General features: G+C 46.9%; 8 protein-coding genes across 8 annotated transcripts; 3 read left to right on the forward strand and 5 right to left on the reverse strand. All coding sequences in view use genetic code 12, as the record gives it.

Moving 5' to 3' along the window:
* Nucleotides 1-1054: 1054 nt before the first annotated feature.
* Nucleotides 1055-1816, forward strand: PGA34 (Pga34p; the record flags this gene model as incomplete). The annotated part of the gene is made up of 1 exon (XM_025488192.1): nucleotides 1055-1816. One exon carries the CDS (start codon nucleotides 1055-1057, stop codon nucleotides 1814-1816), a length of 762 nt encoding a protein of 253 aa, XP_025342854.1.
* A 218-nt stretch (nucleotides 1817-2034) lies between these two features.
* On the reverse strand, nucleotides 2035-6459 carry INN1 (Inn1p; the record flags this gene model as incomplete). Its single annotated transcript, XM_025488193.1, has 3 exons — nucleotides 2035-3507; nucleotides 4356-5411; nucleotides 6004-6459. 3 exons carry the CDS (start codon nucleotides 6457-6459, stop codon nucleotides 2035-2037), a joined length of 2985 nt encoding a protein of 994 aa, XP_025342855.1.
* A 235-nt stretch (nucleotides 6460-6694) lies between these two features.
* CXQ85_004580 (uncharacterized protein) lies at nucleotides 6695-8754 on the forward strand (the record flags this gene model as incomplete). Its single annotated transcript, XM_025488194.1, has 4 exons — nucleotides 6695-6714; nucleotides 6764-7721; nucleotides 7917-8099; nucleotides 8698-8754. The coding sequence occupies 4 exons, from the start codon at nucleotides 6695-6697 to the stop codon at nucleotides 8752-8754; spliced, it is 1218 nt and encodes a 405-aa protein (XP_025342856.1).
* A 593-nt stretch (nucleotides 8755-9347) lies between these two features.
* On the reverse strand, nucleotides 9348-10595 carry CXQ85_004581 (phosphatase PAP2 family protein; the record flags this gene model as incomplete). The annotated part of the gene is made up of 1 exon (XM_025488195.1): nucleotides 9348-10595. One exon carries the CDS (start codon nucleotides 10593-10595, stop codon nucleotides 9348-9350), a length of 1248 nt encoding a protein of 415 aa, XP_025342857.1.
* Nucleotides 10596-13267: 2672 nt separating this feature from the next.
* On the forward strand, nucleotides 13268-13912 carry RPC31 (DNA-directed RNA polymerase III subunit; the record flags this gene model as incomplete). The annotated part of the gene is made up of 1 exon (XM_025488196.1): nucleotides 13268-13912. One exon carries the CDS (start codon nucleotides 13268-13270, stop codon nucleotides 13910-13912), a length of 645 nt encoding a protein of 214 aa, XP_025342858.1.
* Nucleotides 13913-14016: 104 nt separating this feature from the next.
* On the reverse strand, nucleotides 14017-15582 carry RRP9 (Rrp9p; the record flags this gene model as incomplete). Its single annotated transcript, XM_025488197.1, has 1 exon — nucleotides 14017-15582. The coding sequence occupies one exon, from the start codon at nucleotides 15580-15582 to the stop codon at nucleotides 14017-14019; it is 1566 nt and encodes a 521-aa protein (XP_025342859.1).
* A 440-nt stretch (nucleotides 15583-16022) lies between these two features.
* CXQ85_004584 (uncharacterized protein) lies at nucleotides 16023-16424 on the reverse strand (the record flags this gene model as incomplete). Its single annotated transcript, XM_025488198.1, has 1 exon — nucleotides 16023-16424. One exon carries the CDS (start codon nucleotides 16422-16424, stop codon nucleotides 16023-16025), a length of 402 nt encoding a protein of 133 aa, XP_025342860.1.
* An 831-nt stretch (nucleotides 16425-17255) lies between these two features.
* Nucleotides 17256-17975, reverse strand: CXQ85_004585 (uncharacterized protein; the record flags this gene model as incomplete). Its single annotated transcript, XM_025488199.1, has 1 exon — nucleotides 17256-17975. One exon carries the CDS (start codon nucleotides 17973-17975, stop codon nucleotides 17256-17258), a length of 720 nt encoding a protein of 239 aa, XP_025342861.1.
* Between the last annotated feature and the right edge of the window lie 26 nt (nucleotides 17976-18001).

The following is an 18001-nucleotide window of genomic DNA, read 5'->3' on the forward strand; positions in this document are numbered from 1 at the left end:
CCAACAACCCGTCCTCGCCACCCGCCCAAGCCTACATTCTGAAACATCCAACCGTGAATCTGGCGCCTGGCCACGGAAAGCCACCCTCAGCCTGCCTACCTGCCTCTGTCTACCCAATGGCTGCAAAACATACCCTACAACCGCTACCTCCACTTTCACCGTCACCTGGTTCCAGCAGAAATAACCTAACCAGGTAAAAATCATCGTCGTCTTGCATTTGCAGTTGCATCAGCGTCGTTTGTCTCAGAAAGAAGCAAGTTATTTGCATGCACTGTACTGCCAGTGGTGGTGGGTTTGTTGACATATTCCCAAAACGGGACGCACCCACTGCGTAAACACCCCACCATGGCAGCAAGAAAAGGAGGTTCCTCCTTTGACCTCCTTTACTTTCTACGTAATCACCATCCTCTACTTTCTTCCTCCTCTTCCTCCTCTTCCCCCTCCCCATCCTCTTCTTCAAAGCTTGGTCCAAGCCTGGGAGGCTGCGAAAGACCACGCACAAGCAGAGTTGATCGCAGTCACATACGAAATGCACCGCAGGACCCTCTTTTGCCCTCACGTGACCCCTTCTTACATCTCCATACTAACAGACTCCTAACCAGTCATCTTCACCAATAACAGATGAAACACAGGTGTGGCAGCAGTGGGTTGGTTGGTCTAGACTTGGATGCGGCAGAAGCTCGTGCGGATATTTACCGAGGAAGGCGCACCAAAAACGAGCGACGCCGCGTTAACGTGCGGCCCATACACACTCCCGCGCCATTGTTTCGCTATTGTTTCGCGAAAGTGGCCGCGGAAATCCAGTCGTTTGGGGCATGCCGCATTCCTATTACATCCACCTCCTGCCAAATCGGGCCGCCTGCGTCGACTCCATGCAAGAAATTTTCGCACCGCTTTCAGCCCATCCTCTATCGTTTGGTTGCAACATGCTTACCGAAAAAAAAAAACACAAGACTTCTGCACCAGAAAAACTTTTTCCTACTTCCTCTCTCCTACCACTTTCCTTTCGCCTTTCCTTACCCTAGTCATTCATTCTTTTAAAACTTCCCACGCTATGGTCGCCTTCACCCCAGTCGTTCTTTTGGCTCTTGCTGCTTCCACTGCTGCTGCCGCTGAGCAGACCATTTCCACCTCCACCATCACCATCACCACCACTGTGTTGGACCCATCTGAGTCTTCGTCGCTCATTTCTGCGTCCAAGGCGTCTGTTGCTTCTGAGGCGTCTGTGGCTTCTGAGGCATCTGTTGCTTCTGAAAAGTCTGAAAAGTCGGAAGCTTCTGTTGCTTCTGTTGCTTCTGAAGCTTCTGTGGCCTCTGAAGCCTCTGAAGCGTCTGTTGCTTCTGTTGCTGCTGAGTCTTCCAAGGCTGCTGAAGCATCCAAGGCATCTGCTGTTTCTGCTGCTTCTGTTGCCTCTGAGGCTTCTGCAAAGTCGGTGGCTTCTGAGGCTGCTGCTGCTTCTTCGTCTAAGGCTGCTGCCTTGACTGCTTACCAGGGCGTTGTGGCTGTTGCTTCTGCCAACACCACCACTTCTGCTCCAGCTGCTTCCACTAGCGCTCCTTTCGCTAACAACACTGCTCCTTACCCTAGAACATACAACAACGTTTCCAACTGGACCAACGCCAGCTCAGGAAGCTCTTCTTCTGGTCGTCAAAGCCGTACCAGCTCTGGCTCTGCTAGCTCTACTGGCGGTTCCAGCTCTACTGGTGGTTCTGGCTCTGGTTCTACTTCTGGTGCTGAAAGCTCCTCTGGTAACCAGGCTGCTGCTTTGGGTGTCGGTTTGGGTATGCTTGGTGCTGTGGCTGTCCACTTGTTGTAAGTGTGACATTACATTTGATATTCTTCTTCGCTACCACCTATTAGCGGCTGCCTGCTTTATTGCACGCATACCGCATGATTCCTTTTATACCCGGCTCCGGCTGCTAATCCTTTAACGTTGTGTTTATATTATTATATGATCCTAATCAGACATCACTTGTAGCCCTGAATTAACGTCGTTGCGCTCGTTATGAATTAAATATTAAACCCTGTAGTCTGTTACATCCGACGCCCGTTGATATCCTTCAAATAACTGTCTTTTTCAAGAACGTAGTATTCCATGTTGGTGAGTCCTCGAGGCACTTTTGGAGGAACGGGCGGTTTATTGGCTTCTCCTTCGTTTTCGTCATTCACACGCTGGAATACCGATGGCAGGAACCGTTTATCTGCCAGCCACTGGCCTTCACCGAGGTACCCACTGTTCTCTGTGTTATAGTCGGTATCGACATCTTTATTGGTGACATTACCGTCCTGAAGACGGAACGACTTTGCCAAATGCTCCGATGGGGTAGGCGCATAGAACTTGGGGTCGATTTCATTAGGGTTCATGCGGTGTTGTCGAGTTTCCTTGGGTTGTTTATGTGTAAGAGGCTGAACAGCCTGGCCCATCTGGTACACTTGTGTAGGCATTTCTTCATCATCTAGACCCATTGTTTCAGCAGAAAAAGGTACCAGCGTGTTGCTGATGGCGAGTTTTTCAAAATCACGAGATACGTTGGAGTTCAGCGGTGGAGGTGGTTTACGGCCTGCTTTTCTTGGACTCGATTTGGCTGAATGTGGAGGTGGAGGTGGTGGCAGAGGCGTGGACAGCGGCTCATAGCCCCGACGGTTGCCCATAGCCAGTTCTAGGTTCTCAAAGCTTTCTAGAGGAGGCACAGAGGCAGGTTCATCAAGAATCTCTGGTTTCTGCTTCTCGTGAGTCTGAAAGAGATTCTTAAGTGGCTCTTTTGACTGGAACTTATCGCGTAGTTTCCTAAGCTTACCTTCTTTCTTAGGACTGCCTGAGACGAACACATCGTCGTCTGAGCTTTTCCTTGCGCTTGCACCAGGGTCAGAAGACCTGAAATCAAGCGCTTTCTGTTCAAACACCTCGTCCACGGTTTTCCGCTGCACAGGATCAGATCTGGTGAAGTCTTCAGGCATCGCCGGTAGGTCTTTATCGGCATAATCGGCACATGGCGAAGGAACCTTAGGAGGAAGCAATGGAGCACTCGGATAGAACGTAATCTCCAAGTAAATCTTACCAGCCACCCTGCCATTAGACTTCAAGTCGTACCACCCGTCCAAAATGTACTTCCCGTCGTTATAGTGAGCGGGATCTTGGAAAACAGCAGCACAGTCAATCTCAGTATCGCCAATTGGCGTCGGGTCGTTCTTCGTCTCGTCAAGCACGTCCAACTTCAAAAGCGGGCGTCTTTCCCTCGTCAACTGGAACCGTATTTCCTGAGTCCATTCAGGCGTCTGGCCTGCTCTGAACGCTGCCGTGGTCTTCTTCGCTTCGGTGCCAATTCGTAAAAGCACATATGGCGACTGTTTATCTAGCTTTCTTCGGTTGGGCAAGTGCTTGGCACGGCACACCATAAGGATAAGCGTGCCATCTGCTGTTTCAGGCCCGTTCATCAAGGAAAAAGAAGTAGTTTGGGTGGTGAAACCAGGTGGATCAGCCAGTGGATGGATCAAGTAAGTGAGTGGCTGGTTTGTTTACATCGAGGCGCGGGTGCAGAAGATGACCATTTGCTGGGGATGGGCTGAAGGGAGGTATATTTTGGAGGGTGGGAGGTGAAAAGGGAAAAAATAGGGAAGAAGGAAAAAGGGGAAATCGTCTGGTATTTATAGTTTTCAGGGGTCGTGGTGGCGATTGGCGGGGGGACAGTATAGGTGAGTGAAAAATGCTTAAGTATGGGGAAACCAGAGGGCGGTGGAATGTTGTGTGGGATCAAGAAAAATGGTTTTCCAGGAAATGGGGAGCTAAAGAGAAGGGTTCTAGATTCTTCTGGTTATATGTTTTTATGGATTTGGAGGGTTGGCGTGGACTGGGTCTTTGGAGATGGACATTTTGCAACCATTCTTTCTGCACTACCAGTAGAAGCAGACGGATAGAATGAATTGGGGAATGGCAGTGGAAGAAAGGCCGAGAAAGGCGGTTTTGGGTTACTCAGCTGGTTTTGTTTACCGGGTAGGTGCTTGAAGAACTGGCCAAGTTATTATGGCCTTTGGGCTTCGTGGGTTGCAGTGCTATGAATGTACCGTAAAGTATAGCATGCCAAAGAAGAAGGACTTATATGGTATCTATTTAAATCATTTGCTGGCAATTTACCTGGCACAAGACCTGGGGAAATACATGCTCTGTGGACGAAGCACCATAAGGATCTAATCAAACAGAAAGACGTAGTTGAAGCTGTGCAACTAACAAGTATTTACCGTTCAAACGACTATAAAGCTGAATTTGCTTTCCATGATGTCTCCATACCAAAAACTCAATTAATATTTAACATAAAAAACTACCCCAAGCCCGGATTCTTTCCGGAAAACTTCCTCACCAAAACACCTTCCTTAGTGTCCACAAAGTCACAGTCCCTTATTTTATCCAATTTCTCCCTGGAACCAAGTATCCTAACTGGGGTATACTTCTCCAACTTGCTCGTATCCATTAAAGCAGCATATGAAGGTGGCATAACGTTATGGCCAGTAACATCAATCAATTCTCCACAGATTTGAAGCGGGATAGTCACTTCAAGAGGGGTTTTTCTACTTCCCTTCAAATTGAACGAAATCCGGACAGCCATGTCTCTAGCCTTCTGCAGTGAATAGAATGTTGGGCCAAGATCCGGGATTTCACAATCATACATCTCTAGAGGGATATCCATAACCCATTTCTTTCTGTCTTCCGAGAGTTTGAAGTGAGTCAAGTCAATTGCTTTCTCAAACTTGGGGGTATCAAACTGTGAAACGGTTTCACATATTGGGCTGTGGAATGGATATACTAGCCATTCAATTTTCGTGGACACCATTCTAATACCAATGAAAGCGTATGGTTGTTCGTAGGAGGAATAGGAGAACAGAAGCTTTAACCTGAACGCTTCAGATAGTCTCATACCTTTGCAAACAATGGCTCCTGGTAGTGGTAATGGTGGATGAAACTCATTTAACATGGTGAAGCTCAAACGCAAGGGTACTTTGAATGTAAAATCGTTGTAGTAGGACTTCTCATCCAATGTATCCTCGAAAAACTTGTTCTCTCCACGTATTACCGTCAGCACGTTCCAATGGCTCAATGGGATTTCCGTCATGCAAAATGTACCCTTGTATGATAAGACAGGCATGGCCCAGACGTGAACTTTTCCTTTTGCCTTGAAGGCCTTTTTGAACAACTTGTATCTCATTATACAACTAGCTTCCGCTTTGCAGACGTGGGCCGAGTTTTTGACAATCTCTATAGCCCTATTCCTTTCAGGAGGCCTGTAGAAGTTTCGAAGAGTAACTGCAAATTCTATTTCTCCTCCTTGAATGATAGCTGTTTGGTGCAGCCGAACAAATTCTGATTCACCGTTAGGATATTTGATTGACTTAAACGAGGGACTGGCCACAGAGTCAGGCTTTTGTATATCCAAATAGAGTCTATGATCGGGAATATAGAAAGAAAAAATGGGCAAGCAGGTTTTCCTAGAAGGATAAATTGATAGTCTACTCTGGCAACATTAATATCAAGTATTACCTCGGCTGACCGTAGCGGGCCACTTAACTTCCTATCGAGGAACCCAACTTCGATTTTTAATGCATAGCTTCGTGTCCAATGTTCAGAATAAAGAGTGGGTTCGACATCTGGAAACGTACATGCGAGATACTTTTTGGGAAGGCAATATTCGCTTTGGTGGTCCAGAGATTGTTGCAAAATATCAACATCATGAAATGTCAGAACATGTATTTGGCCTGCGGCATCTGTCAAAAGTGTTTGCTCGGATGAGATGGTTTTGAAACTGGTAAGCGTCAAAAGCAGTATCTTTAAAGAAGATACGACCAAGTGTGCATCGCCATTGTCTGTTTCGGTGGATAGCTTTATCTTTAAGACATCTGAGAGTTTCAAACGTGGATAGAAAGTATGGCTTTCGATGTCTTGGGTAAACCATGGTAGGTCAATGTACTCAACAGCTAACGTCACTGGGTTCGGGGGTTTATATCAAAACCAACTTGAGCCTTCGCTGCCATGCTTTCTTGTGTTTCTATCGTACGTGCCAAGCTAGCACGAGAACCCTTGAAAAAGTACTTCTGGTCAAGATAATGTGCTGCTAGACATGCCATGGGAGCTTTAAGCAGGGGATTGTACTCACAGTACTGAAGCAACTGCCAAGCGGCCACAATGACATATTCAAGCCTGAACTTGGGCTTTGGAATGCGTTCAAGCTGTTCAACTCCCTGCTTTGGTGGGTCTAGGTATGGTAGCTTCAGGGAAAAGGCCACCTGGAACTCAGTCACGGCCAAAGTCGTCTTGGTATGGAAAAATAATGTAGTGGTATGAGACGACAATCTTTGACGTTGTTTCAGAGCTGCCTCTAACACCGAACTAGCGGTTTTGGGGTCATCACAGAAATCTTTGGTTTCCTCTTCAAACACATAAAAAGTATCAAAGTAGCACTTGCTGAACATGGTTACAGAGGTGAAGAGGAAGAAAAAATTGACTCTATTTAAGAGATCGTGCTGGAGTTACCTAGAATCCTCTGATCCGTTTCCAGTAAGTCGTAACAGAGATGACCACGACTAAAGGAAATACGACCTTCCTTCGTCTTCTAGTAATCTGGGGTAGAAGGTTATGGTTATGAGCTACACTACGCGTTGCCCTTGGGGTATAAATAGGGCCCTTTTTCCCCCTAAAAACCCCACCATGGTTGATTTTACTTTAATGTGTGTGGCACCTTTTCACCGTCTTACATGACGTAGCTAACAATTTTAGTAAGGGACCAGGAACTGGATCTAATCCAGTACGTCCTACTCCCCTGGGAACGCATAATGATGCCTCCAGCGATGTACCAGTCCCGTCTGCAACTGTAGACTTTGCTTTGGATGGTTCTTTGTCAAAAGAAGCAGAAACCGATCAGACAAAGCCATGTTCTGTGATAGGCGCTCCGCATAATGTCTCGCTTGAAGATGCCAATTCTTTACCTCCAGCTAGCCAGGTAGGCTCAATTAATCAGACTACGCAAGATGGAGAGGAAGTGTCTGACACTTGGGATGCCAATGTCGCCACCACAACTTTTAGTTCAAGGTTTAAGAGAGCACTGATAATGAAGAAAGGGTTTACAGTCGAGAAAGCCACGGAGATTCTCAAGGCGGCTGCTAAAATTGACAAATACATCAATCAAGCCGTAAGTGCTTTAAGTTATACTGGCATGCCACAACTTCAGGTGGAAGAAGTCCGTAACAATTTATTGGTGTATCGAATCGGCCCAGAAGACATACCTGACTTTGCAAACGAGGCAAAAATGCTCATTGGTGATATCCATACATCGCCGGAACTTCGAGAGCAGCTAACTACAAATCCGCTGAATATCCTCAAATACCAGAAAGTTGTCAAAGTGTTTCAGGTGAACGTGGACGTATGGAAGCCACTTCTTGATACGGCCACACCCAGAGTGGATTTCATTTTGATCTTTATGGCAATTACATTTACCATAAAGTTGCCTCCTCATCAATTAATGAAGTATATTGTGGAGGATTTGGTTTTGGTCGTTCCAAAACCTCTTTCATTTTATCTTTACTACTGTTTGTTCCACACTACGCTTCGTGACTCTGACATACTCGCCGTCCTTGGCGAGGTGTTTTATTGGTCGTTGGTTAAAGTCAATGAGAAACTTATTTCGATAGAATGGGGGCCAAGAAGTATCTGGGACAGACTTGAGAATGATACATCTGTATTATGGGAAATCTCAAGAAGATACAAACCAGTAGTCCCCTGTTGGGGTCTTATCGCCTTTATGTGGTACACAATTCTAGTGTGCATTGGTCTAACCCAGCCGATATTCAAAATGATCGGAAAATACCTGGTCATGGTTGTGATGTATTCATACGAGCTGTGTCGGGCGAGGACCAGTAACACATCCCAACAGCTCCAGCCTGCTCCTCGCATGCAATACGTACCGAGCCCAACCCAAGGTTGTCCAAGTTCTAGCCTGAATGCTGCAACACCACGTTCATCATTATTGGCTTCTCCCGATCGCAGAGTGGAAGAAATTGACTCGACATGGGAGGTCATAAAAGCTCCAGGTGAGGTTGAGAATAGCAGATCTTACGTACACCCGGGGTAAAGTTCTCCGTTGTGACGAAGTGATCTTCGACATCAACGTCCCAATTAGCCAGCGTGCCACTCCCGTTTTTGAAGCTTGGTACAGCCCATATTCATCTCGTCATCAATTCAATTCTCTTTTGCAGCCAGTGTTGGGGCTTTTGGTGATTTCTCTACAACTTGTTCTTCGGAACTTATCTTTCTATGAAGGTTTTGTGTTTGTCCTGTCATAGATTAAAAAATTAAAAAAAAGAAAAAAAAGAAGATATAGTAGTTGATGTTCTCTGCTACCATTATTGGTGGAAACAATGGCATTAGCAAATACGGTCAGGTTCATCATGGGCCATTTGTTGAGCCTTGGTTCCAGCCAGCCAATCTGGGACGTTCAATAAAGAACCGTTACCAGTCGATATACCACATTCTATGTTTTAAATTCATGGAGTGGAAGCCTTCCATGTCACCTTTTCTTGCCGCTCTTCTTCAAATACCCGACAGGGCCAATCAGAACAAAAGATGCTTCCCTAGTAGTTGGTTACCTATTGGAGTTTCCTGGAATGCACTAACCTAACTCCTTACACACTTCTAACCCCTAATTCAAATCTAAGTGCTCTGAATCTGCCATTGCATTCCCTCCAGATCCTGCTAATCTTGTGCCAGTTTAAGCTTTTAGACACTTTAGCCCCATTGTTTAAAGCATACCTTAGCCAGCATGCCTAATGAGAACCATTTGTTCCATAATTGTCATTCTATGGCAGACAAACAATCAGGCTTAAGGTTTAGTGATATGCAGCAGAAGCTTGATTCCATTTTGGCCAGGATGCTTCGTCTGGTTGTTAATTGAATTCAAACTCTTTAGTGAAGGACCAAGAGGCGTTCAACCACATATAGCGTTTTTGTTTTCTACGGTTGTTCCCCAGATCAACCAATACATCTTCAGTCGGCTAACTACTTCGGGCAAGATATAGCGGTTGCTTTGGGTAAGCCTCTAGGAGGCTCAGCCGCCTTTAGAAGCCTCCAAGTGACGGCTAAACCTTAAAGTCCAAGACAGTGCCCCCTTATCGGAAGCTCGTAAACTACTAACCTTGGGATGCACGTTTACTACAGTATCCATGCTACTGGACACAGAAACCAGGCTACATCATGTACCCCGGTGATCATGTATGACGCAGGGGGTGAGAGAAGCTTTTTGATGCTTAATGCTTAAATGTCAAATTGAAAAGTTGTATCTCATGCAATGCGTTCCCAGACCCGATGATTATGCCATCGGGTCAAAGAAGTTCTGGAATTTTGTGTTCCGGAATACTCTCATGCCCATCGTGGAGCCCCTATTAAAGTCGTAATGTAGCCTGGCTTGGGCAAATTCAAGGTCCACACGAGGCATCAACCATTTGTAGAACACCGTGTAGGATGCAATGGCATAGAGGAGACCGACAAAGAGGTCAATGCGCCAGTGGTGGTCCAAGTAGATGGTGGCCCACCATTGGCAAAAAACAAATGCAAAAAGAAGAGCTTTGGCGAAGATCCATCTTGAGTAGTAACACACAAAGAAAAAGCAGATGACCGCCATGGCTGAGTGTAAAGAAGGCACAGCACCGAAAACGATTGGAGATTTGTGGAAACCGTCGTTAACAAGGTGAGTACCGGTGGAGAACTTGGCTCTGGTCAAGCCGGCAGCGTAGCCCAAGGTGTCGTAGTCGGCGTGAGCATCGTCGCCGAACTTGTGGATAAACCAAGGAGGAGCGTTAGGGAAGACGAGGTGAGTAAGGACACCAGCAATGTTTTGAGCGCCCAAAGCGAAACCGAAGCATTTGAGAGCGCCAGGGGCGTGGAAGACATAAAGCCATATGGCCGTGAAGAGAGGCACACAGAAGTGGCCGATCACGTAACTGAACCAAGCGATAGTGTCCTTAGTTTCGGTAATGTTAGAAGCGAGGGAAGCGTCAAGGTTAAGCAAGAGCCAGGAAGCACCTAGAAGAGCTGGAGGCACCATAGGCCAGCAGTTGAACGGAGACGGAGCACCGCGTTCGGCCATGTGGCGTTTGAGTTTCCGGTTGATAGCAGTGGCGTTTTCCACGGCATCGTGCTGGGTGAATTTCGGAAGATACGGCAAAGAGCCGATTTTAGGGTGGTCCTGGAAGTCTGGAGGCACAAAGGCTTCGCCAAACTGCGCTTTAGGCGTCTCGTAGTCAACCATCTCCAAGTCTTCATCCGAGAACAACGACGGTGTCAGGGACAGCAGCTGTCTCTCCAAACGGTCCAGGTCATCCGAAGGCGATTCCTGGTACACTTTCACATAAAGAAGCCAAGCCGAGACAGTAATGGCGGCCAAGCCAACAAGCGACGAGACAGGGTTAGCCCACACGTCAAAAAGCACATTTTCAACGTGGTGAGCCAAGGAAACGTGAATAGGAGGGCGAATCTCTTTAGGAATAAGCCCGGCGTTCTTAAAAATCAAAAGCCATATAAAAACAGGCGAAAAGTTGATGAAAAAGTTCAATGGCATGGTAAAAACAGACCGTTCATTAAGCCCCAGCCAAAACACCCGAATGAAAAACTGCACCACAAAGACAAGCGGAGCTAGCGCCCCAAGGGCCGCACGCTTGACCAACGGGATCATATTAAGAAAGTCAACTCTTTATTATAAAAAAAGAAGGAAAAGAACAAAAGTTGGTGTTTTTCCCTCGTGTGATGTCGGTTCCTTAATATAGTGAGCGAAAGCCGTGGCTTCCCAAAATGCAGCCTGGGTTCGATGCCGGAGCGCTGTTTTTGTATGCGCCCTGGGACCTTTTGACAGGCTGGGCACAAAAAAGTGGCAGCTAAAAGATAGGGGGTGGAAAAGGAGACGGGAAAGAAAAAAGAAGTGGGAAACAGGTGGGCTTTATATATTGCTGGGTGGGAAAAGCGGGGAAGAACACTCCTTCGAAGGAGCTGTTCAGGTAGTACTACTCTTTTTTGCCTTCGCCTTTGGGGCCTGGCTTAGTGTGGTAGCCGGCAGTGTATTGTTTTATCATAACCTGCGTCTGGTGACAGAAGCTGGGGATTCCAGGACATAACCAGGGGTAGATGAATTTGGTAGGGATTGGAATTGGCAGAGAAAACGTGGACTAGCTGTGTTTGGTATTTTTTTTTTTTTTATTTCTAGACACTCACTTTCTTATCTCTTCCATCGGGTGGTTTTTGGACCGACATGTCCGACTGCGGACTGGTGAAAAGTGCAAAGAGTCACAATACGGTTCCAGGGAGGCAAGTCCCAGGGAGGGTATATTTCTGACTGGCTAGTATGGCCAGGGAAATTACACATTTGGGATTCGGCCGTTGGCGATTTGCAGCCGTTTGGTTCTTGACGTGCGGCGACTGGAACGCCGAGGAATAGTGAAACGGTACTTTGGTGGAACCGAGGATGAAGGATGGTGGAAGTGACGATGGGGAGGTTGAGTTGACTTCGTTTTTCTTCTTCTTCTTTGTCAACACTGTCCCTTGGGTGTGGCGGTTGGGTGTTATGGACTCTGGTGAGATGGGCCTATTGTTGAAGAAACTGGACCACTCGTATGGCACCAAGCACAATGGGCGTCATCGTCAGAACGCAATTTCTGGTGGTTACTGATAGCAGAGGGATGGAAGGGGTGGTGATAGGAGAGGGCTAGAATTTACAGTGTGGTGGTGGGTTGCTTGGGTATACAGAAAGGTCCAATTTAGGTTTATTCGGACCTCTCGGGATATCTAAATGGCACTACGCCAAGGCTTCGGTTGGTTCTGCGATGGATTCAGGGTTCGGCGTTTGTCTTAGGTCCGGGAGAATTGCAAGAAAGTCGTTGGAATCTCCGGATCCGACTGAGGCCAGAAAGGTTCTTTTTTTTTATTTATTTTTGTGTTACGCTTTTGTGACTGCTATTTTTCAGGAACACAAAGTAAGATTTGTTCCCCTGATAGGGTTCAACAGCTCTTTCACCGTCACTTCAAACACCAGGGGCCTGCTATTTCCTCTTGCCGTCACTTCCACCCTTGGTACCGTAGATTCCGAACCTTCCCTCGAAATCACCCTATCAGCGTGTTTCCAGACGTGCCGGGGATTTCACTGTGTGGCGCCAAAACGAACGAGTCACGGAGCCGCCGGAATGTATCCAAGATAAGAGCCTTCTGGGTTGTTGGAAGGAGGGAAGGAAAGAAGGTGGAGAGTGGTGGTTGGAATATCAGATGCCCTATAAAATAGGACATCACGAAGGGAATCAGTACGAACGAGAGTTCGTCTGAATAAGGTACCTGGAGCTGGCTACCTGAAGCTGGCTACCTGGAGCTGGCTGCCCTGGCCAAGCAAAGCGTCTGAAAGAGCCATCCAAACCTCCACAATTCCAAGATTTCTTGTATCCAATTCCCCAAACTCCTCCTTACAGCTGTATTAACACACATGCACTGCTTTTCCACAGCAATCATGCTTTTACTACCACTACCACTACCACTACCCATGTGTTCCTGCCAACCTATTACCAGACACCTCCAGCTCCACAGTAGCAACTTATCGTCTTCTTCTCCGTCCACTCCGTGTCCACTGAAAATCACCACTTTATCCAAATCTACCCACAAATCTTCCCTGGCTAGGCTTATCAGTGGCATTGGGTGGTTTACGGGACTTGCGACATTTTTTTGCAACCATTAGTAGCCCTTTTTCTAACTCTGGATGGCTTTTAAGGCCAAGCGTGGCTCGGCTGGAGGATATGGGAGTTTGTCTTTCGGAACTAAATTTATGGCTTTGACGGGGGTCTCAATGGTCAAAAGGGTACTTTTTTTTTTTTTTTTGGACGATTTTCATGGCAAATCTGAAGATCTACGTAACTTTGGATTGTTCACCCTTTTGGTAGGAATTACCAGATTTCGCAACCATCATGTACTCTTCCCTTGAAGCCCTCTGAGAAAGTCACACTCTCTCAAGAAATCACCCAACACGGGACCTTTTTTTTTGTAAGTTCTGCAGCTCCTCGTCTTGGTCTGATCACCCCTTTTGTACCACCTTTGTTTTACCCATCCAGCAGGTGCCATTATCAAATCTGTGAAGTTTGTTAGAAAGCACGTGACATGTATCACATGCTTTGTCACATGCCACACGTGCCCAGTCCCGTGCCTGATCTCAAAATTCTGCCTTCTCTTCGAACCCCATCACCTACCACTCCAACGTCAAATATGTCCTTTAGAAAGCAGTCCTCGGGAAGGATGCTCTTGCCTTTTGGGCTAGACTATTCCGACATTCTATCACAGGGTGAAACCACAGAAAAAGCTACCTTGGAGCTCCCTGTCCATGGCCCCTTGTCAAAGTACGAAGAAGACGTAGCAAGACAGTCCCTAGCATTCGCCAGACTTTTGTATGATGGCCCTTTCTTTACTGGCGCCCCTGAATTGAAGGAAACAGAGTCTGAGCCTATTCAAAGGTACTCGGATCGGTTCAAAAAACGCAAGAAGGTGTCTAGATCGATCGATGAGTACCCATACCAGCTTGAGTTCTTTCCAGAAGAGCTCTATTCAGTCATGGGCATCTCCAAGCTGAAGAAGAAGCTTCTTCTATCGTCATACAAGGCCGATGGAGGCCTCAAGCAGTTCAATGTATCTGAAAAGGAGAGCTCGGAATCTATGCTTGAAAAGCTCAAGAGTCTAGCTGAAGACCTAGATGCTGCTCCAGCTGCTAACCAGGGAGAGCAGGAAGATGTCGAGGAAGAAGATCACGACGATGAGTACGAAGAGGACGATGATGACGATTACAACGCCGAGAAGTACTTCGATGGTGGAGATGATGATCTTGGAGACGATGGGGACGATGAAGCCGCCTTCTAGGCGCAATTGCATTAGCATTATAGAAACAAAGGGTATTTAATAGACATTTGTAGAAACGAAATTAGCTACATCTGGATTCTATCATTCTTCATGCGATTAATATGCTAAATATCGAAGGTCAAGGCGGTCAAGTTATTTCTTGCGCCTTCAACCTTACCCAACCACCGACCAAACTTGTGCTCTTTACTCGTGGCCACTAAGATGGTCAACTGTGTATCTTTCTGAGGCTCACAGCTATCAATGCCCACCACAACACCTTTCACGTTTCCAACAACACCCATTGGCGAGAAACGCTTGAATCTCTCCTTGTCAATCTTCCATAGCCTTAGTTCTCCATCGTATGATCCTGTGATGAAAAAGTCGGTATATGGAACAGAGTGGATGGCTGTTATCCAATATGGTTGTCTGTCAGGAATCTGGAACTGTGCAACGTCTTCAGATGTTTCAGCACTGGCCTGGGATGGTTTATACTGAGGCATGAGCCCGTGGCCTAGACGTTGCGTGAACAAAGCCTTTTTCTTACCCAACGACCAGAAAGCAATGTTACCGTTGTCTGCACCAGTGACGAAGTGAGACTCATCAACCATGGAACAAACCTCCATAGAACCCTCCATATGGAAAGGCTCATTGTCGTCCTGTGGGCCATCGTCATCCTTTCGCCTTCTTTTCTTGTCTGTAGAGTCACCACCACGGAAAGTCAACCTCAGCTCTTCTGCGATTTTCCAGAACATCGCCGTCTTGTCTCTGGACCCGACAGAAACACACGTTTCACGGCTCAATGCGCTGATATCGGTGATATTATCCTGGTGACCGTAAAGAATCTCTAGTTGTGCTTGCTGGGCAATAGAAAATGTTCTGATTCTAAGATCAGCACAGGCTGCAAACAACTGGTCTGAGTTCCTTCTGAACGTAATAGCATTAACTGCAGCTCTGGTATCGATAACACGCAAACACGTAAGGTTTTCCGTCGACCATATTATAAGTCTGGCGTCGTTTCCACCCGTGACAACGTACCTGCCGTCTGGAGACACAGCAACACAGTTAATCTGGTCACAGTGATGTATTTTATTATTGAAGAACTTGAGCCCGCCCTTCGTGTGCTTGACTCTCTGTGGCTTCTTCCCGCCAACATTCCACTTAATGAGCTCCATGTCCTTGGAGACTGTGTATGCAAAAGGATGTTTCACGGCCACTGCAGTGAGGTTCTTGGACCCTACTCTGGCGGTGCTTCTGGTAATCTGGTCAAGCTGCTTTTCAATCTTCTCTGCAATATGCTTGTATGCGTGGCCCTTGCCTTCGGCAGCATCGTCTTGTAATCTTCTGGCCAAAAGGTCATCGTCCAATTCCTGACCATCAAACTCGTCTCCAGCTAGTTCTTGTTCCTTCAAGTTCTCCAAGTACTGTTTGGCGAGTCTTCTACGCTTGTCGGCGGCGGTTTCCGAGGCAAACTCTTCGTCAGAATCAAGCTCTCTTTCCTCGGTGGCGGCTGGTGCTTCGTCATTGCTGGACATGTCAGCTGGATCAACGTCTGAGTCGCTGGAGATCTCTGAATCATGGCCCTGGGGAGCAGTATTCTTAGGAGCTGGGCGTTGTTTCTTTGTTGTGCTGGTGGTTTTGGCTTGCCTCTTCCTTTTCTTGGAAGGGTCTGAAAGAAAGGGATCTCCTGCCATGGCTGTGTGTGGGTGTTATGGAGCTTAGTGGGTTTTTTTGATTATGGCATCTCATCGCAGACTTTGGTGGGTGGAAAATCACGTGATCTGGTCAGGAAAAATGGATCCCCCAGCCCACCAGCCCTGTAAATTTGATTTTTAATATATTCATTAAAAGGTTGGATTTAAGGAGATACTTTCTGGCTACTTAGAATTCCTCTTGCTTCTGGCGTGGCGGAAATGGCGGAGGGTTGGTGCGCTCTCATACTTAAGCACTCCACCAACAGCACCACCAAAGAAAGACCCAAATAAGTCTAATACGGTCATATAATCCTCTTCCATCGACCTTAAACTTCCCTGGCTTCTCTGGTTTCATATCTATCTCCATTCTCAGCCTTTGGCCTTCCTCCACCTCCCCCACTACTACATCAACATCTCAAATGAATCTAATGCTATGTACTTTACTCCAACAAATCCTCAATGTCGTGGTCCTCGGCAGCGTCGTAGGTCGATTGTTCCTGCTCCCTGAGCCTCTCGGCAGCCTCGTTAAGAACGTGTTCCTGGCGCTTGACGTTTCTTCTCGTAGCCTTACCCCAGCCAAAAGTGGAAGCTTCTTTATCCAACTCCTCAAACTTCTCTGTGGTTTCCGTCTCCTTCTGGTTCTTCTTCTCCTCTGCAAGTCTATTGTCTTCGGCGATTCTGTCGGCAATCTCTTTGGTCTTGGCCCAGTTGGTGTACCATGTTCTGAAAAAGAGGTAAACACAAACGATGATCACAAGACGAAAGTATTTCTTGAACTGGTCTTGGTCGACGTATTTGAAGATAAAGTTGAAAACAGGCTGTGTCTGTGGTTCGAGATCCATGGTTTAAACGTAACTGGGTTGTTGTGGTAGTAGTATGGAAAAGTTGCCGAAGTCCCGATTAGTTCGTTCGTTTCGCACGCACTGGGAAGGCAACTGAGGCATTTGGAACTTCCACATATTTCCATGGAAGGAAGGATGAAGATGTGGATTGGACGAATTAGGTTGGTGGAGTGGAAGCTGGTTTAAGCCAAATTGGGTAGAGTTTGTAGGAGATCACAATGTTGGGATTGGCATTGAGATGGTGCAGAGCATCGGCTTCCATGGGCCGTGGAAGGTTGTGGGAAGAGAATAAAGGCAGGTTTTGGGTTTGTCGATGTCTCAGAGATTCAGTTGGAGGATTCTGGAGCTTGTCCAGGCTTTCGTTGTAGTGTTATAAGTCGCTTGTTGGGTTGCCTTGGTGGGCTATGTATGGATGACAAATTTCGCAGCCATCAAGCGAGGACCAGTTTGATATGGGTTCAATGGAAAGGTGGGTGGTTGATGTCTGAAGCTGTCAGGAAATGGGAAATTGCCTGTTACTGTAAGGTGGGATAAGTTCTTGGGCACGAAGATTTTTGCTGAACGGAACCTTGTGCCGCTTGATGCCATCATAGTTAGTACCTGGAAAGCTGTAGTCCTGGAATTCGTCTGATTAGCTCAGGTACTGTGTTTGTTGGTCATTATCCCTATTTTAGGCCCCTTCCAGTGAACCTTTGCACCAGTCAGGACCACCCATGGAAGGATCCAATCAGTAGTATCTGTTTCTGTCGTTCATCTCGAGCCTGACTCACCTGGAGTCAATCATGAAGAACATGCCTGGAGCTAAACCTGATCCTTAAATTTCACCACCACCTAAATCTCCTCTTCATCGCTTCCAAACGGATCAAGTTCAGGGAAATCGCCAACCTCTACCTGTTTTGGCTTGACAAAACTGCCGTGGTTCTTTCTCGCCTCGAAAACACGAAGCTGGCCAATCAGACCGTCGTTCTTACCCACTGGCTCGTCAAATTCAATGCCTACCCAGTAGTTCTCTCCCTCGTCAAGCTCCTGGATCTTTCCCACGAACCTAACCACGCCTCTCCTCTCACTGGCAATATTGATAACTCTGCACCTGTTGCCAACCTTAATATCCTCAGCAATCTTCTCGTTCTCCTCCTGGAGCAACCTCTGCTGGTCATCAAAATTAGGATCAAACCGACCAAGCTGGTTCTGTTTCTTCCACTGAAGCACGGTATTGCTCTTCTTAGCATAGTCCTCCTCAGAGAGCTGGAACCCAGCCGAATCGTCCTCCAACGCCGCTAGCGTTGAATTCGGGTCCGTATCTATAACGTGTATTCTCGAGTACCCAGCAACGCCCAACTCAGAAACGTCTCTTTCATCCTTCAGTCCAGCTTCATGGATAGTACTATACTCATTAGACGTCTTGATAGGGTAATAGTGAAGAGTCTGGTACGCGGCCTCAATGCCAGTGATTTGCTCCAATCTCTGCAACAAGTATTCAACCAGCCACTGAGGAGAAATCCTCCTTTCTGAAGCAGTAAGATCAGACGTAATGTACACAGATAAGTCCATGTTGTGGTAGAAAGAGTAGTAGCTGG

Source organism: Candidozyma haemuli, assembly GCF_002926055.2.
Source record: "Candidozyma haemuli strain B11899 chromosome Unknown H_2014730914, whole genome shotgun sequence".
Taxonomy (NCBI): Eukaryota; Fungi; Ascomycota; class Pichiomycetes; order Serinales; family Metschnikowiaceae; genus Candidozyma; species Candidozyma haemuli.